We start from the raw sequence: 26590 nt of genomic DNA, 5'->3' as shown, positions 1-26590 counted from the left end.
ACTTTTGATCTAGCTTATCTTTTTTTCCATATTAAAAAAAATAATTCTATATGTAATAGCAAAACAAACATTTTAAACCAGCTCACATATTTGCAAGATATGTAAAATCTAATAGTAGAAACTAGAATGACAATGCAAGGGTATAAAATATGTTCTCTTTTGAGTCTGTGGTCCTTGAGTAATATTGCTTCAGTTCTGGCCTTGCTTTGATACATGCAAGTCCATGAAATGCTTCATGGCTTATTATGTAGCAGGTGAGGATTCAGCTGGGAACTAAAGAAATATGGTCCTCAAGCCTAACATTGGCAGCTACTTGTTTAATTTCCATCTTTGCTATACAATTATTCTATTCTTGCTATGAGGCACATTCAAAAAAAAAGTCCAGGGCTAAATTTCAGCCTGTAATATCTTTGCAGTCAGTACATTTTAAGTAATTCAGATCCCCTATATTGTACTTCTGCAAGATATTTTACTATGTAAATATTTCCCCCTATGTAAATAGTTCAAGCAATAATGTTAAAAGGTTCTATATATAGCTTTTATTTTTCTCTTTGAGATTCTTTCATAATTTTATGCTGGCTGCTAAGGCATGTGCCACAAATGATGACCTTTGGCACTGGTGTGTTAGCATCTGAGGACAACCTCTCTACTTTTGACCTCTGTATGTGACCCATTATGCCTTAATGTTGATCATTTTTCTGATTTTACAGCTTCATCAATGGAATCCATTGCTGTGACATTGAGTATCATCAGCAAATTTTCTTACAAACAGATTAAACGTATAAACATTTATAAAAGTCTTACTAAACATAGTGCTTTTAAGTGTTTTGCATCCCTGATCTGGAAATACTTTTTGATCTATTGACAGACTGTCAAGAAAGATGCACTTGGCTGGATAGGTCAAACCAGGCTTCTTTTTTGTGTTTCAGGAACTATTTAAGAATGTGAAGAGACAGTCTGACAAAACACAGAATGAGCACTGGACTGTGACAGAGGAGATCCACTTTTGTTCCTGGGTCTGTCACTATCCTGCTGGACAATCTATGTGCAGTTGTTACCTCCCTCTGTGCCTCACTTTCACCACCTGAGAAGTTAAGAAAATAATGTTGTCATTTTTGCAAAGTGCTTTGAGATTTATGAAGAAAGAGTGTTGTTTAAGAGCCTGCAATTTACTGTTTATGAAGAGCATTAGCTTTTTCCATGCTCTTTCCAGTTTTCTCAATGCAATGAAATAAACACCAAAAAAAAATTGTCTGTGAAATCAGTAGGAATTTCACACTTGATTCTACTGTTGCCAGAATTTCTTCGGACTGAATGACAGAAGTTGTGCTCCTTTCTAGTAGCAATTCTTGTGTATGCTATTACTCTACCTCTGAAATATCTGCACATTTGTTAGAAAGGTGGAAGGAAAGCAAGCAATAACTCTGAAAGGAACAAGGTAACAATTTTTAATGCAACCACTGCATTTGAGCATCCCCTGGAATATATTTATAATGCACTAGCATGCAGGCTAATAATATTAGTATTCGACTTCATTTTGCCATGTTTCTTGACACAAACATTTACTAAAAATATGGTAGGCCCTTTTTATTGGTTCAAAGCAGTTCCTAAGGTACAAATTGTGACTCACACAATTTTAGTGTGTCATTTAAAAATTGTATGTGCTTATTTTATCTTAGATGGCCTTTGTCATCATTAGGACACTTACTTCAGTCATTCACATTAGTTTTTTCAAAAGCTTTGGAGAGACATCCAGGAAAACTCACAATTTTTAGTGTTTTTCCCCTTTCAAAGGTTTTGAGAAGAGCAGTTTCCCCTGACAGGATGTTTTAGATAATGTGTTTTCTGTTCTGAACTTTGTATTGCACTACAGCACAATCCTGACTGCAACTCTTAATATGCCAGATCCTGTAGCATTTACCCCCAAAAATCCTTTTAGAGACTATGGGCACTAACTTCAGACATATATTTGGTTCTATAAATAGTCACAGCAGTTCAAATCATGAGTTTAAATGGCAAATATAAAATACTTCAGACAATACAAAGGCAAAAGATCTCATAGGGCATGAACATAAACCCTTCCAATAAAGTAATGTAAAGAAGCATCACTCAGCTAGTCTGATAATTTGTATATTATGCCAACCCCTCTCCAAGGGTACCAACAGTTCAAAAGACATTCCATTCATTCACTAACCACACCACGTGTTCAGTTAACCAGCAGCAGCATTAGAACTGAGTCTCTCCCACAGAGGCTTTTGTAGGGAACTTCCCCGTCAGTTCTCGCCGGAGAAGCTTTCTGGTTTTATACGTACACCATTCCATCTGGCAGTCTTCGCAAACAAATGTCTGTTCTGAAATATATATGGGGCAGAAACTCAGGTCATTCTTGAAGCAATGAGCTCAGAAAAGATGATCTCCAACTCTCTCACAGGGATTGGCTTTTCCACTTAACCTTAAGTTAAAATACTGCATCACACGAGAAAGTAGTATCATGCTGGGGGGATAGAGGCAACATCTTTTCCTTTGAACTGCTATCCCCACACTTCCTGTAACTGTGCAAGAGTTCATTTATTCAGGTGATCCAAGGCTGTCTTATGCACACTCTCCTACCAGTCAGTAATGATATGGCATAGAATTGTTCATCCTCAGCATTCTTGAAGGAAATGATTAACACCATCCAGCATGCAATTCTATGTTCTAGGCTTCTTCACAACCATTTCTTTGTTTTTCTTCTGATATTATGCACTGCTTTCTCTTGCAATTATATGCAAATGCAGATAATATTAAGTTGATTTTCCAGATCTTTCATATTATGTAAATGATGAAAATTCTTCTATTTTTTGTTAATTACAAAATAAGGTCTTCTGGGACATCTTTTGTTTTCTTCCTGATTTACTTAAATTAATTGTGAGAGTACATACATTTTTATTTTTCAGTTTTTTTCATAGCAATCACAGTACCTAATTTTTTTCAATTTCCAAATATTTCTTTTAAAACAGGTATTAAGAAATAGGATCTTGCATGGTTGTTTGCTGTCTATGGGTTTTACATGCGTAGTGTCAGATGAGACTTCACAGCTGATTTCTGACAGTGCAATTTCACATCACCACACATTTTCCTTTCAGCTTCTCCTTCCTTTTCTGTTGCTTGCTTTTTTTGCCATCAATTTGCAAACTCACAGTCCTGCGTTTCTCCAGGTTTAGCAACTCTTGAAATAACTCTTTCACATTGTGGTTTGTCTTGGCAGAGGTCTCCATGAAGGCACATTTCCACTTCTTAGCCATGGCTTCTCCTTCACTGCTTTCTACCTCTCGATTTTGGTTCTCATCATTTTTATTCCCCACCAGCATTATTGGAATGTTTTCTATGTCTCCTTTAATCTGACATATTTGTTCGTAGATTGGCTTGAGTTCCTCCAAGGACTGTCGGCTGGTGATAGAGTAAACCAGAATAAAAGCATGTCCTTTAGAAATAGAGAGACGTTGCATGGCTGGAAATTGATGGCTCCCTGTGGTGTCAGTTATCTGCAAAGTGCATATGCTCTTATCACAGCTGATCACCTGCCGATAGGTGTCTTCAATGGTAGGGATGTAGCTCTCTCTGAAAGTGCCCTTCACAAATCTCAAGACCAAAGAACTTTTCCCCACTCCTCCAGCTCCAAACACAACTACCCTATAATCATTGCTTTGCTCAGGCATGTTTCTCAGTGTTTCACTTGCTCAGATAGGGGAGAAAACCTAGGAGAGAAAACAACAAAAACAAGGAGATAGTAGAGGTACATGTGTAGAGTGCTGTGATATCTTTCCCAACAAGAGAAATAAATGTAAGTGATGGCATACTACTTGTAGTAATTTAAGAAGTCTTGCAAGATGTTACAGAACAACTTATTTTAGTGGTGAATTGGGGTTTTCAAACCAGTCTGGACTAGTAGCAAAATACCATCTTTGTCACTTTGTAACTGATTTTTAATTAACATCATGTGTTTCAGTATTCTTCCTACTGGACTAATATTCACAGAACTAAGTTCCATCTGGGAATTTCAACAAGACCTTGACCTGAACAAATTGTAGAAAGGGAATTATTGTTCTATATCAAAAATAGATCTAAGATAATAGTTGAAACTGATCACTTCACAGGTGCATGATAGTCAATTACTCTGAATATTCCAGCTCTTCAGTAGTTAAGGAATTTATCTCTACTATGACTGGACTACAGTTCTGAGTGACCACTAAGATATATTTGTAGATTATTCAGCATTTACTGAGCTTTGGGTTTTAGCTCCATGGGACTGTGTGTCCCACTTCAGTGTGGTTTGGCACTGGCATTTCAGGCTAAAGAGTACATTTTGATAAATTCAAATTGCTCACATTCAGTCTGCCTTTTTATTCCAACATTTATCTTGCAGCAGATGATATTTGGCACGAGACTGGCTATACTTATCAGAGAGGTTCTGCAGATGTATTCATAACAATTTAGTGGCTTGTATTTCCAAGGTTGGCAATGGCATAAGTCAAATGTCACAAAATTCTGTGATTCCTGCAGTAAGTTCCCCTTGACAAAACCCATCTGTATGTAGTAGGACCACAAATATTAAAATAATTGTTAAATAACAGAAATGGTAAAATTTTCACATGTTTACAAGATGTAGATGTTTTAGAATTAACTGAAATAAAATGAAGATTAATTTGTCCTCTCATCAATAACACCTCAATAGGCACACAGTACATACAACTCTTTTTATATTTAGTGAGATTAGTAAAAAGAACCCTAAAAATTGAAGTAAACATTGGGTATTGTGACTTTTCAGACCAAAACAGTATATATATATAAGGGGTATGTGTGGAAAAAACTGCAAATTTTGCTGCATCTGTACTTGTTCTGAAGAAAATGGGCAGGTTTTATAGGGAACTTTGCCCAAGTGCCTTAATGGCACCACATGATTAAATTTGCCTGTTGTAATTTTGCCTGGGTAGCAGTAAATCCTGAACAACCCAAAGAATTTCTTCTCTTTTGAAAGAAAGCCTCCAAGCTATTGCTTCAATGCAGCGGGAGGAGTGACTGCATTGCAGGGGGGGATTTTAAGTTACGTTTTACCTGTCCAGCAGCAGGGCAATATTGATGCTTTAGAGGTCTGGATCTAAGGACTTTAGAGGTCCTTAGACTTTAGGACCCCCCATGCCCTTATTCCAGTTGCAAGTTCATGCCAAATTTTCTGTTTCCACATTTTGGTGCTGTTCTTTATGCCGGTTAGTCTTCAGCTACGGCAACACATGCCGCACTAATGTCTTCAATTTCTTGTTCATATCCTGATGTTGCTATCTTTCTTGTACAGGGCATCCTATAGGGTCCTAATTCTAATGTCTGAGTAAGCTGAAAACATCTGTCCTTACATAATATGTTGGATGAAAGAGTTGTACTTCCTCATCTGCCATACCATAGGCAGAATAACTAGTGCAACTGGGGATGCTGATCCCAAGGCAAAGTGCTAAGCTGCCACAGCTCTGTTTATGCAGCCTGGCTTCAGGCCGAAGGCAACTTTACCCCTTCAATCTCTCCTGTGCTACATTCACTGTCACTCTAAGAGGCTTGTTTAAATATAGAAAAGATTGATAAATAAGAGCATTCATCTTGAGGCACTGAAGTAAAATTGTTTTTCTGACAGCAGAATTCAAGGAATGGAAAGAAAAAGTAGCCTCAGAAAAAATGCTCATGTTTGTGTTTATAGAAGAGGTAAAACCTTCTGAGGAACAAAGAAAATGAGTGAGCAGTTCATGATGTTAAAAAAGAAAGGAAAAAATGTAGCTGGAAAAAAAGTGAGGAGAAGGAAGAAACTAGCTTAATGCTGTTCCACCGAGAATAAACTTGTACGTAAGAGCTGCAGACATGCAAATTTGGAACAGTCATAGGGCTTACAGTTGTGGATGGATGCACAGAATGAGTTACCATAATAATTATAGTTTAATCATTTCTTGTAAGTAAAAAGGCAAGAGAGCAAAATCTGTGAGTTTCACTTCAGAAGCAGCTTAAGCATTGCACAATCATATTATATGTAGCCTAGGAACTACAGGACTAGGAGAAAAAATGCACTGTGAAAACTTTTACAAAGAAAATCAGTGAAATATGGACTAGAGAAAAATTTAAAAGCTAGCTGAGTGCAATCCTGCTCTATTACACTGCATACTCTAAACATACTCAGAAATCTCCAAGAAAACTGACACACATGGTAGCCCAAAAGATAGAACAAATTGAAATGGGGCACTTAATGGCCTGAAGTATTACACACATAGAAAAATTCTAAGCGGTCCTGAATTAGCATGGTAACAGTCTTCAAAACATAGCAAGTTGTTGCAAAGATAGAGAGCATAGTGGAAAAAAATGGAGCTTATGTGCTAGAATTGTAGAAGAGATTCACATCAGACAATAGGAAAATTTCACAGTGGTAAGAATAGCAGACTAATTTTATAGGGAGATTTTGCAGATATTTTTTAGAAATTACCATAGTATCAAAGGATAATTCCAGCTGGAAGCGACTTGAGTAAATTTCTGGTCCAGACTGTTTATCACAGCTGGGTCAGCCATGACACCAGAGGAGATTATTTTGTCCTGTACAGATGTGAAAAGCCCCAATCTTTCCCACAGTCTTTCTGGGAAACATACTCCAATGCAAAATTACCATCAGGATGATTTTTTTCCTCTTATACCTAATCTAAAGTACTCTCTCAGCTCATACTTGCTGTCTCTCCTCCCAGCATCTACTGTGAAGAGTGTAACTGCACCTTTTTGATGGCTTTCCTGTAGGTGTTGAGGGCTACATTTTGCTGTCCCTCGACCTCTGCCTTTCCCAGGCTGACTGGCCCTGGTCCCTCTGCCTGCAGAGCAGGGCAGCGCCGCAGCTTTGGGCACCTCGGTGCCCTCATCTGCACTTGCTCCAGTTTATCGATGAGTTTCCCCAGCTGGGGCTGCCCAGACCGGACGAACGGCATTGCTGCTGTGCCGTGAGTGCTGAGCACAGGGGGATTATCACCTCCCGCGGCCGGCTGGCCATGCTCCTGTTCACACAGACCGGGGCACCGGGGGCTTTGCTGCAGCTGAACATCACCGGGTGACTGCCCCAGGACCTTCTCTACAGAGCTGTTTCTCTCCAGCCTGGGCGACTGCAAAGGAGCAGCAACCTCAGTTGCTATTTGGTCTCTCAGTCCTAAAGATCCTCAGTTTTGCCAAAATAAAAATTACAGATTTTTCTAAATTTGTCCTGCTCAGGAACCAAAAGAAACAAACCAAACAAACAAACAGCTAATGCAAGCCTTTACAATCATACTGGAGAAAGGATTCCCCATTGTGTTCTCTGTGTGGATCTGGTCACACAATCTCCTGCAATCATTCTATATGAATGTGGTGCGCTTGCACACAAGTGTTCATTTGTTAATGCTTTTCAAACCACCCTGTTACCTTACTGATGTTTCTTTGTCTTAAAATGTCTTAACTGAAACACACAGGAGGGCAAAATAAAGTATGGCATTATTTCATCAGCTTGTGGCATTATGGCCAGTGAGAGTATGGAAAAAATTAACTAGATAGAAGTCTGACTTTTCAGATGTATAAGATCATTTCTGATTCAGAAAACCAGTCCTTCTTAATCTACAAAGAAAAAAAGAGTTGCTCTTTACATGTTAGGATGGACTTTTTCTGCAATGAAGCCTCATTTGCTGCCTTTGCAAATTTCACAAACTACATCAGTGAAAACTTGCTATCATACTCTAAAGTGTCAGTTTATCAACACTATCCTTACTGGAAAAGCCAAAACAATTTTCATACCTTTCATTTTGAATTGTCTGGTTACAAAGCCCAGCAAAACAGTGAGTCTGTACCTCTGCTGACTTAGATAGGTTTTCTGCAGATACTCTGCTAGCACAAGGCTGGAGCTTCTCTAGTTCAGCTGCTGCAGGTGAGCTTGATGGGCTATTTACCGGGGCAAACCACTGCCTCCAGGTCAAACTCAACTGCAAACCTTTATGTTAGTCTTCACGCTTTCCCTAGAGATTTCTGATATGCCAGGTGAAAGAACTGAAATATTTTTCTGACAGAAGGATACAGTTCAAAGTCTGAGTAATTATTACACAAAATAACTTATTTTATAACATAGTGGGAAAAACATGCATTTTAGATGTTTAAAGTAACCTCTTGTTACAAATTACATTCTAGATAGTTGAAATACCTAATATTACTAAATCAATGTCACTGATCTTGTACTTGGCCACTGGATCTCCACAGTTCTCTCTTACCATCAATTGGGTTTTTATATACTAACTTTTCTTTTCATATTTATGACTTGCCTGTCCTGTTTGTATTTAAGCTCCGTATAGCATATGCAATAACAGGCAGAAAGGTACAGGAAGGCAGAAAAATAACTTCTGAAAACTAATCTACTTGAATATCTATCCTTAGAGCAATATGAGATTAGACTCTCACAGCTGGTGAAATCTTTGAGTTTATGCTTGAAAATAAGCACAGAAAAAAATCAACCTATCTCCAATGTTCCCAGTCTTGGTTTTGTTGCAAAAGATTTTCACCATGTTTCCACTGCTAGACTACCAGGAAATATCACAAATTGTAAGTTTGGTTGACACTTTTTTACTAAACTGTATCTTTCAGTGTAGCATTAATTTTACAGTTTTACAGGGTGATGTTACCTTTGCTTTCTGGAGTCAGAGGCTATGATTGCATCTTAACTGATCCAGTTCTTGAGGTCTTATGATGTCCTAGTGAGATGTCAGTCTGATACGAAATTCAGCAATTGTCAGATGCTGTGTATTAATTTCCTGATTTTTTTTTTCCCCCCTGAGGTATAAAACCATCTAATGTCAGTCATGGATATTTTTTCTTTCAATTTCTTTTTTTTTTCAAGCTCTAAGGCGATGTGTCTGTTTATATTGTTATTATGAAAAACCAATAAAGTGCAGGCAATTCATTTAGTTCATTTAAATTTACAGTCCATGAGGCTATCCAGTGATGACACCACTATATAAGGATACAAGGTGCAAGGTGAAGAATGTAGCTATAGATAAGATGGATTTCAACATAGCTGTAAGATTAATGTCCATTTCCCAATACCAAAGGTGAAAAGGTCAGATTATTTATATAAAAGAGGGAAAGAGAGCTCTGCAAGGAACCTTTTCTTGTGCATATAAAGAGGCTCTTCTCAGGGAGTGTTTTCACTTTATCTGCTAATGAATATGTACTTTAGGAATGGGGACTTTCCTACTTCCAATGCCTTCATTTTTTAATATAAGAATCGCTTTTTCAGTCTATTTTTTTGCTTGTATTCTTTGGTCTTTTCAAGACAGTGGAAAGTTGGACACATTTGGAGACCAAATGATAACTGTAAAAACAGCTTTTTCCTACAATATGAGGTTCTAATCCACATGGAAAGAACTTTTTTATTCTCATGTGGAACAAAATGTTCTTTGAAAGTCTGCTTCTTGATGATCAGCTAGTCTAAATCATGATTTTTTTTTTTCACTGCATAAATGCAGTAGCACTTTTTATTTATGTTTTTCTCAACTGCAGTTGGAGAGAAAAGCATTTATAGCTTTTCTTTCCAGCTATAGAAAGATGACCAGAGTGATTTCCTTAGAAAATGGCATCTTGTGCAGAAAATAAGTACTGTGTAATAAATCTGCTTTTATTCTAACACATTGTCCTTATTGTAAAATTTGCTTGATTATCTGAAAGTAAGGGACAAAATCAGACATTTTTCTTATTCAATGCACTCATAGAAAGCAAAAATTCAGACTAAATATTCAATTTGTTTAAACCGAAACAGATTTCATTTTAGAGCTAGGTTCTCTACAATGCTGAAAATGTATGAATTTGCATGGAAAATTCATAATTTAGAATCTTTAAACTGAAATTAATGCTCCAAAGCCTTTCACAGATTTCCCTAAGAGGTTTTGTGGGTTTCCTTCATGCTCCTGGCCTAACACAGAAGAGAAATAGAAAGGACAGGAGACTTTCAGATAAATTTTTTTCAGGTTGTTTTTTGGTTTTTTTTTTCTATATTTACAGGAGACTATTGTCTTGAGAGCATCTGCATATAAAAGAGATAGAATCCCACCTCCATGCTGTCCTGTAGTCACAGGTGTTGTGCTCTGCTTTAGCAAATTGTCATATTGTTGTCACACTTACGTTGAAAATCTCATTCCCAAAACAATGCCTTTTCAAAATTGTTGGAAAACCTATGGAACCCTTGGTAAAAGAAAGAAATCCCACATGCATAGTTGTCACTGTAAGAAAATCTTTACTAGTTCTTTGGCTAACATACGGCCAGTGGATGTTGTGGCAGAAAGAGTTCCGCTAGGCAGGAAAGAACTGGAAAAAAAGAGGAAACAAATAGACAAACAGACAATATTTCCTGTAGGAACAACAGATGGCATGGGTTTTTGGAACTAGCTTAACTAAAGTGGCATTACTTGTTGAAGATGGCAGGACGGTGGCAGAAGAATGAATGACGCAGAAGCAGCTATTGATTCCCTTCCCTGATGAGGGTTCATCTGCAGAAAATACTAGATCTGATCCAACAAAGATACACATAGGGACACACTGAAATTGTTTGCTCTGTTGTTGCCTGAGAGCTTTCAGAACTAACCCTTTAGTAACAGATATGTACTAATGAACCATTACTGTAAAGCAAGATTCAGCTTCATTGAACACACTTATCATTTGAAAAAAACCCACCTTACTTTCATTCAGCCTCAGAAATGTTGTGCTAAATTTATCCAGGATGGACAGGTGAATGCACTTATCCATGAAAAAAACCCTTTGTGCAGAAACAGAAATATTAAGCTAAGCTTATCCAGGGTGGACAGGTGTTCTACTGCTTGTTGCTACCTATTTAGTGGCTTAGCTCATCTTAAAATTTAAAAGGGAGAATTTCATGACAGTTCCTGTCTAAATTCAGGCTTTGCTTTATGTATGTTAGATACTTCATTGATTTATCTATTTGAGTATTTTGGTAAACCAGTGTTTTAATCTCTAAGTGCTTAACATCAAAATTCAGAGAAATTACTCGGAAGACTTTCCATACGTGTAGTTAGGTATTCACTAAAGCACACATAGAAATAAAAATGTCAAAACAGCAGCATTGTATTCAGCTCCCTTTGGAACTAATTTTTTTAAGTTTTCTTCCCAACTTAACTAACCAAATACAGCAGTTTTTCCTCAATTTTCAATAGGTTTAACTTACCCAAGTAAAGATAGAAAGATCTACATTGTACATGTGCCTTTCAATGTTCAGTGTTCATACATGAACATTGTATGTGTGCCTTTCAACAAGTAAGATATAAAGCCATTGGACAGAGCAGTATGATTATAAACCAGAACTTGTCTCTCCTGCAAATGGAGGATCAGAAACTCAGTATGAATTTTCAGCCCCTCTGGTTTCTAATAGTAGAATCATTTCTTGGTATTGAGCAATGACTTTACATATTGTAGTGAACTTCTGCTTCTCCAGCTGTACACTGGAAAAAATTGGTTCTGCCTTATGGATAATGGTATGTTTTTTTAAGTTTTCCTGAATGGAAAAGTACAAAGTGCTCAAAAAAAGAAAACCAACCCCAAGGCAAGAAAGAACATTTCCCAAGCAATCATTTTACTTTAGAAGTTGTCAATTATTCTATATATTGTGAGATTCATAAATCCCACTATTGTGAGATAAAAATCCCAGCATAAACAATGAGCTATTTCCATATAAATATGTATATTTACACAGAAAAATATTACATTCACGAAAGCCTCTTATCCATTCAGCTGAGGAAACTTGGAAGACTGGTGGCCATTTTGCCTTTCACTGTAATTCTCAGTTCCATAATGCTAATTTGAGACTACTTATGTAAATCTTCTGAAGAAGCAAAACTATTAAAGGTTAAGTGCTTGTGACTTCTTTTTATGCTATAATTCCTGTCATTAATTTTCCTTGCCTGGCTGGGAAGGATAGCTGGACTACTATCCTGACCACTGGACTATTTCTGATGCCCTTTCACAGCCCAAATAATATCTAATTCAAAACAATGGCTTAAACAGAACATTTTGCCACTGGTTTGTTGGGCAATACTTTGGGAATAGCTGAATGCAGTGGGTTTCAGGACCCAAAATGATCTCTGATAATTAATTAAACAATGTAATATGGTTGTAGATATGCTTCCAGGCACTAGGAAGAAGCCCGTTCTTCCACTGGAATTTTTCTGCAGATGAGAGTATTTTGAAAACCAGCAATTAAATTATAACTGTGACGAACAATATAGTAACAGCAGCTTTCTGATAGTTTATAAATGTTCAGTACCCCAACTTGCAACACTTTAAATTCTGAAGTAATACAGGTATGTTTAGCCATAAGAGTAGTTTATTTCTAGATTCGTGATAATGTTATTTATTTGTGTTAACTACAATACTTTAGCTACTGATAGTAGCTAATATTTGATGATTTAAATAATTTAATCTTTCAGAAGAGATAAAAGTTGTCAGTTTAAATTTTCAGGGAAGAATAAAAAATAAACAAGTATCAGTAAAAAAGGACAAGTGATCTTTTCTTTGCTTCAGATTAGCTTTAAGTAAGAACTACTGGGTATTTTGGGAAGGAAACAACTTCAGTCTAGGAATGGATTTTCCCTTTTCATATGGTTTCTTTAATATATACATATTTTGAATGAGGAAACTGAAAGGTTGACATAGCTTCACTTTTCAGACACCTTTCAGATTCAACTAAAACCAATGTCATTACCTGCAGTCAGGCTGATGCTGACTGGATTTTCCTGCCATAGCATATTGCAGACCTGCATAGCCAGAGAGACTAATTTTAATCTCAGACAGAGAAGCTTAACATTCAGCTAAACGTTAATTTGTCAGGAGGAGGTGCTTCTGACCCCAGTGTGTCAAAAGTGCTTTTGTCACAGACTTGACACACAATTTTTCACATTTTGCTCTTGTCTTTCTTTGATACCCATCTCAAGAATTACTCTGTTGTCAATACTTTGTGGTTGAAAAGTAATCAATATTTGTTTTCTCAGAAAGGTGAATGTTCTGCTTCAATTAGTATGTACAGCTGCATTGACACTCAGGGGGTCTTTTTCACAGCTTTTCCAGCAGTAAGGTAAGATAATTTAATGTCTGTTTTAATTTTAATGTCACAATAAGAATGCAGTGAAAGTATCTGTTTGCTGATACTCAGAAATATTTGTATTTAAAGTTAAAATACCAAATGGAAAATAAATTTTCCAGAAATATTTTCTCCTGGTACATTTTTGGAAATTGCTCATTTTAAAGGGAAATTAGTATTGGTAATACCCATCCATGTTTTACAAAATTGCCATTTTCCCTCCTCTATTTAATATTGATTACTGCTCAATTAGTCCTGGTAATATTAAATATTAAGGGGAAATTAACAAAATTTTGTAATCAGTCTAGGTATCAAATGAAATGTCCCACAGCGAATAGTGTTTCAGCTTGCATGTACAAATGTCCTGATAGTCACTTAAAGAGTGGGAGAGGGAACATTCAAATGCTTATTATGTATTACAGAAGAATTACCGAGAAACACTATGAATTAAATGCAATCCAATGTAGAAAAAAATCAAGACCATAAAAAAACAAAAGAAGAAAAAAGATAAGTCTATAAACATAAAAAAAAGAGAGAGAAAGGGAATATATAGAATTGAATGCAGTCTTTCTGTGGGAGCATCTTTGAACCAGAACATTATTTATTATATATTTATTTTAAAAATCTAATTTTGGGAGCAATATCACATATTCTATCTCAATGAAAGTTCAAGTCTGACTTTTTACACATGATGCTGGATCTCTACATGGGCAGCTGTGTTGGTTAGCACAAGAGAAAGACAGAAAACAAAGTTGTCAGGTTATCCTCAAAGGAAACTAGAAACAGTGCTAGTAATGACTTCAGGAACAGCAGTATCAGTTTATATATAGTCCACTATTTTTATTGGTACTACAGAGACTGCAGTGCTGGTGTAATATAATCATGACCACTAGGCCAGAAGGAGCCTCTGAAGTCAAATCAACTTCCAAAGAGCTCTGCTTTGCGCTTTGAGAAAGGGATATTATTCAGCCTAAGGTTCATCAGGGCTTGTGAGCCTGCTGGTGTAAACAATAGTGCAGCACAGAGCAGAAATATGCTTTCATCTGACTGATGTGAGATACGTGAAAAAACTGTATTTACAAGGATCTTGACTCACTTGCAAAGGGACTCTTTAGTGCAGGCAACTTCCAGAGAAAAGTTAAAATGGCACTTAGTACTGAAAGAGACTTTCTGGATTATCAAATCCAGTGCTTTGCATTTGCAGGCAACCATTTCACATAATCCCTTCCATCAAGTTACAACTAAAAGGCATTTAAAACATTTTCTATGTATTACTTCAAGTAGAATGTAATTTAAGAACCTAGCTGCTCTAATGGTTTGAAATCTTCCAGTCTAAGTGTATTCACAGTTCATTTATACCAATTCATTCCTCTCTCTTACCAGGAATAAAGATAAATAGCTGTACATCACAATCATTCTTCCAGATCCACAGGACCATTGATTAGCAGCTGTGTGCTTGAACTTGTCCCATGCTTGTACAGTTCTTTGTGCAATAGCCTCAGAAATGTGTGTGGTATGAGAGAGAGCACAAAGCCTGGAGGAATATCACATTTCATAGCTCCAGAACAATGGCACAAAACCCATTCTGCATGAACTGGGCAGTACTGCATTTAGTAAGGACATAAGGGCCCCAGAGAGCAGCTCCTGAGCATAACTGAAGTCCATTAGTCAGAAAAAGGGAAGGGGAGAGCAGCAAGCCAAGATAGCCTTTTAAGCCTGAATTAAATATGTTGAGACCCGCAAACATTCTAGATAATGGTAAACTGTAAAGCTTGGCAAAGATACAACAGCAATCAGTTTCATCAGCTTGGTTTATCTCAAAAGGAACAGGGGTGTACCTAGCTGTACACAGCATACAAAGCTCTATGTTTGTGCATTTATAAACAGGCATATGTGAGTTCAATTACTAGGTACTCATGAGAACAGGCTATTCAGAAAATTCTTTGAAATTAAAATGCATCCAGTTTTGTTGCTTCATTCTGTGCTCACCCTTCTGAGTGGTGCAGCAGACAGCATTCCACATTTCATGGGGAAGATAGCAAGGGATAAAGTGCCATCAAATCTAAAATTCATCAGTTCACAGGCACTTGAGAATGGGCTTTCGTGATTTATTTTCTTTCATTCAGTTGGGAGAGGGACAATCTAAGGAAAAAAAGAAAAAAATCCTGCCTGTCAGTGGGATGCTGCAAAGTTGTATCTGTCTTAGAGCAAGAAACACCTTGTGTTATTTTATTCAGACTCCACATTTCTGTATTCTTCTATATTCCACATTTCTGTATTCTTCTTTCAGTTAACTTAAAATGTAGCTTTCATTTAAAAGAAATGAAAAATTAATCTCTCCTAAAGCCACTGCAGTGGCAGTGCTATAAACTAGGGCAAAATCCAGCACATTGAGTTTTAATGAAAGACAGCTTGAAAAAAAAGGTCATTACCAGCATCCCAGCACACAGAAAAATTATAGTTAACTACCCAGTGTGTCTATGACCAGCATCTGGCATCCTTGCTAGCCCCAGTTTACGGCATGCCATGTTCTGTACACAAGATCTTAGCTTAGAGCATATCTTGCAGTTGTAACTCAAGCAAAACTCTATCGACTTCAGAGGAAATTCTGCCCAAGTGAGCACTGTGTGTTCTGGCTGAAGAAAATGAAGACCTCTAAATTCAATGCAAAGCTTTGCCTATTGTGCAAGGCAGCACAGAAAAACAACGGGAAGAAATTTACCTGTAGAGGAACAGAAAGCTTCAAACGCTCTTCAGTTTCTGCCTGTCATTGCACCAGCTCTTCCCCCTCTCTGCCCTGGGCTCCCTGCAGAAAGCAGCCCCTTAAGCCAGGGGGCTGCAGCTTCCCCTTGCTCCCGGTGCGCCCCACTGCCCGTGCCCCGCTGCCCGCCCGCCGCTCCCCGGTACCTGGCTCCTGGGTACTGCTCTCGGCTGGATCGCAGCCCTCCCCTCTCTGCTCTTACGGACGGACTGGCTCCAGCCCCTGCCAGTGCTACTGCCTAAATGGCGACTGCAAAGCTCATCTAGGCTTTTAACTGCCACCTACTGAATAATTGTGGAATATATATATGTATATGTATAGGTATATGTGCGTAGAAGCGGTAATGTTCTGGTTTTCTCAACCAATGTAGTAGATTTTTACAATTAGTCTCTAAAGCCTCCAAACATCCTGTGGTTTAACATTTAAAGCTGTAGATTACATTAATCTGCGCTCACAACTCTCCATTTCTTTCAGCACTAAAACAGAGAACGAGCCTGTCTCTTTAACTTAAAAAAGCTTACAAAGCCCTTGGTGAAGCTAATCCCCAGGGCAAAAAAACAGCACAGCCCTATTCAGATCAGCGGAGCAGTGCTGATTTTTATTACTTGGAAATTTAATCCTTTAGGTCTCATATTTATTCACAAAAAAAAAAACCAAAAAACAACAAAAAAAACCAACAACAACAACCAAAAAACACAGTAGAAAGAAAAATGTGCCTTAAAAAATAGCTTTTGTCCAACATAGACTCTCAGAATTTCACTCATCTGAAACAGATCAGAATCTTTTTCCTGAAAGCACTGTGTAACAGGATTGCTAAGGTTTATGGACAAATATAAATTAAGAGGTTTTCTCCACTTTGAGTGGTGTGCAGTTTTTTGTGTGTTTTTTTCATTTGTTTGTTTGTTTTGTTGTTGGGTTTTTTTTGTGGGCTTGTTTGGGTTTTGGGGTTTCTTGGTGAAAAATCCAATGGCAAAGTCCAAAGTTTCCTTCAGCTGTTTATTTTTAAAGCAGTTTCTAACACCTTTCTAGGCTAGAAGTGATGTCTACTGAAGGTGTTTGAACTGTCACTGCAGAAAGGAAGCTTATGCTTCCTTTCAGGGTCTCTCTACGAATCTGTGTGAATCCCCAGGGAAGGTGTGTGGACCCTGAGATTTGCTCAGCTGTTTAGAGTATGGTGCTTTAAACACCAGGGCTGTGGGTTCAATCCCACAACGAATATGTTAAGGGTTGGTCTTTATGGTCCTTGTGGGTCCCTTCCAGCTCAGAATATTGTGTGATCTTTGAGATGTTACCTTCAAAACCAAACAGCAGGGATATGAAGGACTATGGTTCCTCTAAGCCAGCTGCCAACTGGCAGGTAGCCAACTCAGGTAGCTGAGTTGTGACATAAAAGGGCTCTATGCCCATCTGCAGAAGCACTGCCCTGTTGAGGGCTGGTGGCGCCCAGAACCTGTCAGAGCAGCAAGGAAAGAATTCAGTTTTCATGCTTGCTGTCACTGACCAGTTGAGTAGCTAGCTTCTTACAGCTGGTGCAATAATTTTAAAAATGGCACCCTTGGTGTCATTTAAAATATATTTTGTTTGCTTTTTAAAAATGGATTTGTTTTGATTGCTTTTATGCTTCTATGAAATATTCATTTATGGTGTTAATGCTTTTGTTGAAGACAGAAACGAAGATGTTTCTCCTCTATGTGTGTGTCTTACAGAGTATATGTGTATTAGGATACATGATGACCTGCAAAATGTGGCCTGAGGAAATAATTTGCATTAACATGCAGTTCTGCTACAGATTAATCCTGAGCCCTGTTTCCACAGGCTCCTGGGCAGCAAACTGTGGAACAAAACATGCACAGCAGGCTTGCTCCCAAAGTCTGACTGCAAAGCCCTGCCTTTGGCTTTGTGACTGCTTCTCAGCAATATCTTAATCCTGTGTGCGTGGAGAACTAGCTATTTAATGTCTCAAAATGAGGAACTTGCACTATAACTTAAAAATCATAGTATAATTACTGCAACACAGGAAAGGGAAAGCTATAAAATTTATAATATTGCTCAGGGATTTTGCTTGTGATTTTTCCCAATTCTGCTCATAGTAGCATGGGTTCAGAATCCAGACCCATTTATTTAATAAGTCAAATTGCGCTTGTATTTACAAAGAATATGGCTTCTCAATAATTTTCAAAGGTTGAAGATGTCAGTCCTCAGTGAGCGCATCCTTATTGTGAATACACCTTTCAATTTTTCTTTAAAAAGTGGAAGCATCTGTAGAATTTTAGAGTCATGACTTGCCACAACTTTCACTCACTCAGTACATATTACAGATCTGGGAATATATAGTTCTCGCACCGTATTCCAACAGGATGGGTATTCAGACTTTGAAAACATACTTTTCAAATTGCTGATTCTTTCCAAAACTGAATTTATTTCAAATAAAAGTATGGGTATAGCCTGTCTTCAGTCTTTCTTTACCTGTCCAAAGAACTGAGATTTTTCATGTACAGATTGCAGATATGTACCTCACTGAGAAAGAAAATGTCCATTTCTACAGCTTCCACCTAGGCTCTATCCCACCAAAACCACCAGGAGATTTTTCTGATCAGAAGCACAGTACTGAATTGTCATGCTATAATTCACTGAAGAGGATTCTTGTGTGGGATTTCCCTGACTATCTCTGCCAAAAACAAACATGGCAGTTACCACCCTTAACAAGGGTTTTGTTACATTTCTGCTTTAAATGACGTTGTTCAGGTGTGCCAGGCAAGACAGACTTCCAAAATCTCAGGCATGCCTCACCTCATAATATTATTCACATGTGGTCTCAGCAGAGAATCCCGCAGAACTAAAGCCAGGTCAGTCCCACACAGGCCAGCAGAGGTGCAGCTGGGTATTTTCCCACCCCAAGCTGCAGGGAGGTTGCATTGCTCTGGGTGTTGATGCATGTGAATGTGGGGCAGAATGAACAGGGTCTGTTTGCAGTGAAGATCTTCCCTTCTCCCAGAGGCACCACAGAGCCCCACTCTATAAAATACATACCACTGTGCATCATCTCTTACTGGACAGAAGAGAAAGGGCAGGCAAGGGCGCAAAGCTCTACCAGAGTATTTCTTTTACAAGCCTCCCTCACAAAGAAAAGTCTTAGGCAAGCTACCTGATTGTCAGGTTTCTGTGCTGCTTCCAGGCTAGAAAGGGCATTTAAGGAACAAGAGATCTGCTTAGTTAGCAAAATATGAGCTGCCTAAAGCTTGAATGCACATTTAGCACAAACCTGCATGAGTACTGAAAGTACAGCTTTTGAGTCCAATTCAATCCATGGCCTATATATGGCATAGGAAAATGAGAAAGTCTTCAGTTTCCCTGTAAAAGTTTACGATGTAAAACTGTGGCTCACATGGAAAAATTTTCTCTCTGCAAGGCAGAACAAAATCTTGACAAAGAGAAGTCAGCAGAGAGCAAGGACTAAGCTCATTTTTTTCTGTTCTAGGATGGTTTTCCTCCTGTTAACCTGTTTCTCTGGAATGCTTTCACTAAACCACAGCCCGGCTAAAATATATATCCCTCTTCTGCGTGTTTGGAAAGTTAATGTCTTAGTTATGCAATGTCACAAAGAAATTTAGTTCTTCCTTCTAACCATCCTACAAAATGGCAAAAACTGTAAATTTATGACAATACTTTGGTATCTTCCTATACTTTATTTAGCTGTACTAAAAAATTAGCTAATCTGTTGTCCACCAGTATGGAGGACATTGCAAAAGATTTTAGCATCAGAAATATTTACTGGAGTTTTTGCTCAACAGGGAAAAATTAGTCTTCAGAAAAAATTATTAGGAGTGACTTTCCAGGACAGCTGATTGTCAGCAGAGGCTGTCAATTTAATGCCCTTTATTTGGTGCAGTAATTATATGGCAGGAGGTACAGGACAGCTTATCATAAAGACCATTTTTGTATTTGTGCACTGCATCTGAATACTAGGCAACTCACACAACTTTTGTCATGAGGTGACTTTACCTTTAAGGTGGTTGTGAGAGCTAAGGAAGTTAAAGTTGCTGGGGACTGAAAGGAGTCTCTTCTCCTGACCAATTATTGGTCATTACTGGGAATTGACAGCAATTTTAACCATTGAAAAGGGAGATCAACTTGTGAACCCTACCTTAAGATGTAAAGTCAGGGGACTTGGGTTCTCTTTGTTTCCTGGCTGTGGAAGGTTACAGAGCTCTGGCTGGCCTCCCGTTCCCTGCCCAGCCCATGCGGCCGGGCGGGGGCTGGGCTGGGCCCAGCGGCTCCCGGCCGGGAGATGGGGCCTGCGGGGGCTTGCCCCGGGCTCTGGCTGGGCCAGGCCGGTCCCTGGCTCGGCTGCAGTTTTTTCCGTGTCAGAATTCACCAGAAACTGCCGAGTAAAGAAAGAAAAGGGCTCTGAACCTGCAGCAAGCAGAGACAGCGACCACACTCTCCAGAGCAGCTATGAACAACCTTCCATCGCAGACGGCTCCAGCTCCTGTTCAGCAGAGATCACAGAACTATCTACAAAAGCCTGGGCAAGATTTTAACTCTTTCATTACCCAGATGAGACTTGCGGATTAATCTTTTTATCCAGAGAGAGAAAAAGAGAGTGATCAACATGAAAAGAGACTTTATAAACTACCAGTGACAGGAAAGAAAAGAAGCTTCAGAAAAGGTACAGAATAAGGAGATGCTTTAATTAAGCTGAAATATCTTTCAGTTAAAACTACGGAGATGGACAATGAAGTCCTGAAAAGAACTCCTTTAATTCATGACAGAGTATGGGGAGGAATAGAGTGTTCAAGGTGTAAAATTTGAGTAAAAAGTAGAATAATTGTGATATAGTGAAGTGCTGGAAGATTTGAAGCCTTGAGAGGCAATGAGAAAACTGTTTTCTAGTGAAGCTCACAGAAACAGATGAAGAAGACTTTTGCTTTTGAGTAACTCATCCTTAAAATGCCATCCCTAGACTCATGGCCCATACACACCTCAGAGTGATGTGGAATGGGAGGAGTGAGCTCTGATAACAGCAGCTCTGGGCAGCTGATATCAGGGCAATAAGAAACTATAACAGAAGTAGTTTTCTTGTGAGAAACTCCATAAATTAACAGAAAGAGACTTCTGTTTCTCTACAAAGACTGGTGAAAAGACTGTAGAAGGAATTGGGACTGTTTAAATCGTCAAAGTTCTAAAGTTTTTGTCTCTGTTGTCATGTGAACAAAGGAATGGTGGGTAGTAGGGGATAAAAAAGTTTTCTGGAAGTTTATTCTGGTGTTCTTATTATTGTAGTTTGTTAATAAACTTTCTTTATTCCTTTTAAGTTTTATGCCTGTTTTGCTCTTGTTCTAATCCATATCTCACAGCAAGAAATAAGTAATCTTTTTTTAGTTACTGTTTTAAAACCACGACAACTTTGTAAACTAAGTATAAAATTTTCATGATATTTTTAGTGCCTGCATACTGCTTAGAATCTGAAAAACTGAAAAAAAAAAAGTTATCAAGTAACTATTGCATATACTTTAAAAATATAAAAAAATATTTACTGTACTTTTCCAATTAATCTAAGTGCATCATAGCAAATTTACAATGCACTGGAGTGGGTGACTACCTCTGGTAGAATTACATCTTCTGTGTAAATCAAATGTGATTAAAACATATGTAGTGTATCAGGCTGTAAGTTGTCTACACCCAAACCATGAGATGATGGGACCAAATTCTTCCTGGGTGTCATTGCGGTTCTCATTTATGTTGGAGGGACCCAGACTACCTCTTGACTTGATTGGATTAGAAAGATGTGTCCTTACCCAATATGATTAAATGGCAAATTTTTACCTGACAACCAGTGTTGCTCAGTGTTGTAGAGAAAGCTATTCTTCTGGAGAGGGGCATATTATGCTGTATTATTTTCATCTATCTGTGGGCAGATAGATGAAACACTGCATTTGCAAGCTGTGGACTTCTAGGTTTTTGGTTTGTTTGGTTTTGGTTTGTTTTGTTTTTTGAAGGAAACTTTGTGTTGCACACTAAATTTACACATAAATTTAAAAAAATATTGTTGCAATAAAATCCTGCCTAGCTCTTAGCTTGCAATAAAAGTAAGCAGCTACTCCAGCAAAATTGCAAGACTATAAATGAAATTGGTAGTTTTGTAGAAAATGTCAGATTCCAGAGTGCCTGTGTGTATGTCTGCTAACTTTCAGTGGCTTTCAGCCAGTCTTTCTCAACAAAAATCTCAATAGGATGAATACATATTTTTGACTTGCAGTCTCCATTATTGACTGTACTGCTCTGAACCAAAATTTTCTAAGTTTTAACCTGATTCCTGATAAAGGGAATAGAACAAGACATTCTTGCCTTGTTGTCTGTATTGAGGGTCACAACTCCAGAACTTGCTTCTGAATGCTTGAGAGCAAGAGATTTGCTGCTGGTTTAGAGGGAAAGCAACACAAAGTTTAAACCTCATTGGCTTCTGGGATGTTAAAGGTGATTGAAAGAGATAGGCCATTGAGTGCATTCTCTAATATTTTTTTGGGTTATGCAGGGGAGAGTGTAATTGTCACTGAAAATTGATAGCTAACTAGCTTTTAACCTGATTTTCTGTGAAAGGGTGAGAGAGTGTAGCACTGCTTGGTATTAAACAAGACTGTTAAAAAAAAATATTGATGGCATTTATAATAACCAGAGGAACAGAAAATTTCTTCGTTGCAAGCATAAAAAGGGTCATGTTCAACTTATTTGAGAGAAAAAAGTAACTAAGCTTTATTAGAAATCCATAAACCATATTTACTGCTATTAGTAAAATTGTTAGAAGTTGGTGGAATCTCTAAATTCAGGTTAAGAACCCTTTATAGAAAACCAGAGTATTTCTGTCTTTATTAGTATGTATAAGTACCCATGGCACAATATACTGGATATAAATTTGTTTGTTAAGAACAGTCTTTTCATTTACTGATCACTATTCACACTAAGCCCCATGGTATGATAGACTCATAATCAGACAGTCATCATGAAGAAAAATTAACTGAAGGAGGAAGGTTAAGAAACTTTTGACTTAGTAAGGGTAGATGAATAACATTAAGTACATGTCATTCAGTGATCTTAGCTCTGTTCATGGCTGACAATAAATTAACAGAGTTAATTTATTAATTAACTGCCTGCCAATGGCATCTCCTAAGTTGAGCCCTATGGTCTTTTCCTGCTTGATCACCAAGTGGATTGCTCTCCTCACTGTGTCATGAAATGTCAAAAACTACAGGACTGTTTGATACAGTGAACAAACCTTTTGAAATCAACATCAGTCAGAAACTAGACCCTGAATAAGACATTTGGCATGAAGTAAGTTTAAGAACATGTTTATTTCTTCTTCATTGACACATAATAGAGTGATAGAGTGATAGACCAACCCGCTTCACTTTCCCTGTCCCACTGTGTCAGCCCTTTTCACCATTGAATCAACACTCTCATCAGCATTTCTGTTGTTGGAAAGATCCTGTGTGTCTCTAGAAATCTTTTAACAAGCAGTGTTCCATCAGCTTGCCAAGAATAGCTGATGATTTTACAGATTACTCCCTCTCAGCTAGAAGAGACTCTGCCCTTTACCTGTTCAAGTGAAATTAATTTTTATCTGCCAAGGCTGAAAGAGAGATATTGAATGCCACAGCCACCTGTCTGTGTTGCAGCATGGCTGGGCAAGTCTGCTACAATCTTCCGGGTGACTAGAACACGCAGGCTAGGACAGCAGCTCTGGCAATCTGTGGAGAAAGCATGTTCTGTTCTTCACTGCTTCTGCAGCAGCTTGCTCAGCTAACACTTTTCAGAGTGAAAGCTGAGCAGGCTGCTCCTCCTGGCATTGATCAGGAGGGTTTGTGAGCAATGGCAGGAACCTCGTTCTACGTCATGTAACAGGGATCCACCCCTTCCCCTCTAAGATTCCTTACATTTGCCAACCAAAGTCAAGAAAAAGGTTGTGTTCGTATAAATAATGGGAATTAAAAACTGTTAACATTATTATCAGATTCCCCCTTGTCACCTTATTGCTAATTTTTCTGTGGGTTCCACATAAGTGATGGAAATATTTCTATCTGCCCTTTACTTTTTGAAGAATTTTCAGTTTGCTCCATGATCCTTACTATATATTTCTCTGTGAGATGTATTATCTTTTTTACAGCTTTTGCTGGCATCTATTGATACACTTATGCATATCTGTAGAGCCATACAAAATGTCATGGCATCAATGACACCTGATCCTTCCTACCAACTGCCATTGATCCATGTTCATCATGTCACTGTAGACTCCCTGCAGAACCCAATAGATCAGACCCATTTATCCTCCTTGCAAAAACAGTCTCTCTTCTGAATGGCTCTGCTTAGCCTTAGTATTACACAATCTTGAGTAAATTTGTTAGCCACACAAAAACATGGAATTGCCACAGTGGACCAGAAAACCACAATGGACTTAAGTAGCTTGACAATATTAGCAAGCAATACTAAATAGCTTGATTAATTTAAATATTTATTAATGTTTTCTTTATTGTTTATGAATTGTCTTAGAGAATGTAAAAAGGGAAGGTTGCTTAGTGGATATTACAAAATTCAGTCAGTTTTGTAACAATGTTAGCCAAAGTGTCAGGTAAAACATCCCAAAAGACAGTTCTGAGTAAGCAAAATTTCTTGGCCGAGATTCTATGCATTTGGAGTGAACTCCGTTCATTGACAGAAGTTATTTACCCTTCTAATCAGTATGCCAAGTAATTGAATCTATAGACCTTCAATTTTTAGAACACTGCTGAAGTTTGTATAGATTATAGGCAGAGTTTGCATTTTCTTCAATTACCCTGAAACAATAATAAGAGGGGCATTAAAACTTTCCCAATTACATATCTGAACCCAAGGACATATAGATGCCACTGTACTTCAGTGAGTAGAGTCGAGGTCTGGAGAGGTGAATTCACATGTCCAAGCTCACAGACTCCACTGGTAGCAGTGCTAAGAATAGACTATGCTGAGTCCTACAGAGCTTTCTTGTCACTAGCCCTTTCCACAAGTTATGGATAACTCTCTTGACTACATGTGTGCTGCATATCAGTTGACAGTAAAGTCTGACAACCTAAGCCACACCGAAAGATTAAAAAAATGCCTAGACAACTACACTGCCCTGTGTTCAGTGCATTAAAATGTGTGCAATTTATGAGTCACAAGGTGTGTTTGTTTTCTTTTTTTTAGATGATAGAGATCATGCAAACTGTCATTTGAACACTCTGAAATTCCCAGTCTTTTATCTTGTTTTATTTGGGTGGGAGGTCTTTAGAAAATAATTTCCATGGTTGGGAGAGCACCACTAATGAACTGCAGATCTTTATAATGAACTACAGCTTCTGTAGTCTTGCAGTGGAAAGAGACAGTGAGGATGAGGAAGGAGGGAGCTAACGAGGTGAGAAAGCAAACATAGATTAAAGATATGGGAGTGGGTCTACCATGTGTTTGAGTCCTTGCATAGCTACAGAAAAAAGCTACGGTCTTTTTCCAAAGAAAGAGGGAAGCAGCTAAGGCTGTATCAAGGTCCAAAGCATGATAAAAGGTCAAACACTAATAGAAAATATTGAGCTGCCACCTCCCCTCACTGCTGTGTTAATACTTTTGGAAAGCCCCATTACAAAAATCCCTGCTCACTGGGGTGAATAATGCCATTAGTAGCTGTCTGCTCTGAATGAAACTGTGAATCACTGATTGTATGTGATGAGACTTCCTGCATGCAATTCATGGTACAGTTCCTGAGTATAAAATAGAGCTTTCTTTCAGTACAAAATATCCCAGCATCAAAAAAGAAGAGGTACCTGTATTTGTAAACTGCTCACGGGTATTTCAAGATGCCTGTTTATTCCAGCTAGTTGCCTCTTGGTCTGATATCAGTAGAGAAGAAAAAATGTATATGCATCCTGTGGGATGTCAAGTATGTGACTGTAATAAAAATGTTCCCTGCTTGAAATATAACAGCCCTTTTAGTGTAATTTGAAGGCCTGCTGTTCATTCAAATTACCCACTGTGTGGGCTGCGTGCCATTATACAGCGCAACATGTAGAAATAGACAGAATTTACTTTCCCTGAAAGAAATAAGAAATGTTAGTGTGCAGCACTTTCAGAGTAGCATAATCATATTTATTTAAGAAAATTAGTGTTTTAAAAAGAAATAAGAAATTAAAATAATTATACCACATATGCAAGTTGATTCTTCCCTTTTCTCTGCCACTCTTATTGTAATACTTGTTCTTATCAATGTATAAAAACATGGCTTTGCTTGGAGCTTTTAAAGCCTCAAAAAAGCTGGACTGTAACTGTGGCCATGAGAGTCTTTGTGCAGACAACCAGCTAGGCACATACTAAATCAAAACTTGAGTTGTTTGAACATTTCTGTTGAAGAAAGGTGGTAGAAGTGGATGGTGGGTGTATGACTTCTGTTTTTAGGCTACGGGTCATTTAGAGTATGTCTCAAGTGTGGAGGGTACAGAGAAACTTGAGACTCTGCTGGATAAGTTAGCTGCAAAGTCAAAACCAGTACAACTGTCTTGGCTCATCAGTTCTCTCAAAGTAATTCATTCTGCTGAAAAGTGCAGTGCAATTCAGTGACACTGCGCCTGCACACCTGAGACCTCTGCTAGTGCCTGGATCCTGTGCTGCACAGATATATC

At 38.1% G+C, this 26590-nt stretch overlaps 1 protein-coding gene across 2 annotated transcripts; it reads right to left on the bottom strand.

Moving 5' to 3' along the window:
* Positions 1 to 762: 762 nt before the first annotated feature.
* On the bottom strand, positions 763 to 16231 carry DIRAS2 (DIRAS family GTPase 2). 2 transcript variants are annotated; one of them, XM_058826144.1, is made up of 2 exons: positions 16058 to 16231; positions 763 to 3737 (listed from the first exon to the last, which is right to left on the bottom strand). In XM_058826144.1, exon 2 carries the CDS (start codon positions 3696 to 3698, stop codon positions 3099 to 3101), a length of 600 nt encoding a protein of 199 aa, XP_058682127.1. In that variant the 5' UTR covers positions 3699 to 3737; positions 16058 to 16231; the 3' UTR covers positions 763 to 3098. The 2 variants fall into 2 exon arrangements, with proteins under 2 accessions (XP_058682127.1, XP_058682128.1); XM_058826145.1 differs by lacking the exon at positions 16058 to 16231 and adding an exon at positions 15873 to 15992.
* Between the last annotated feature and the right edge of the window lie 10359 nt (positions 16232 to 26590).

The sequence above is a fragment of the Poecile atricapillus genome, chromosome Z, assembly GCF_030490865.1.
Source record: "Poecile atricapillus isolate bPoeAtr1 chromosome Z, bPoeAtr1.hap1, whole genome shotgun sequence".
NCBI classification, from domain to species: domain Eukaryota; kingdom Metazoa; phylum Chordata; class Aves; order Passeriformes; family Paridae; genus Poecile; species Poecile atricapillus.
The sequence above is the reverse complement of the archived record's forward strand: the minus strand, read 5'-3'. Positions and strand labels throughout refer to the sequence as shown.

Bases quoted from the DNA above. Each gene is read 5' to 3' on its own strand.
- DIRAS2 (XM_058826144.1), bottom strand. From the start codon at position 3,698: ATGCCTGAGCAAAGCAATGATTATAGGGTAGTTGTGTTTGGAGCTGGA.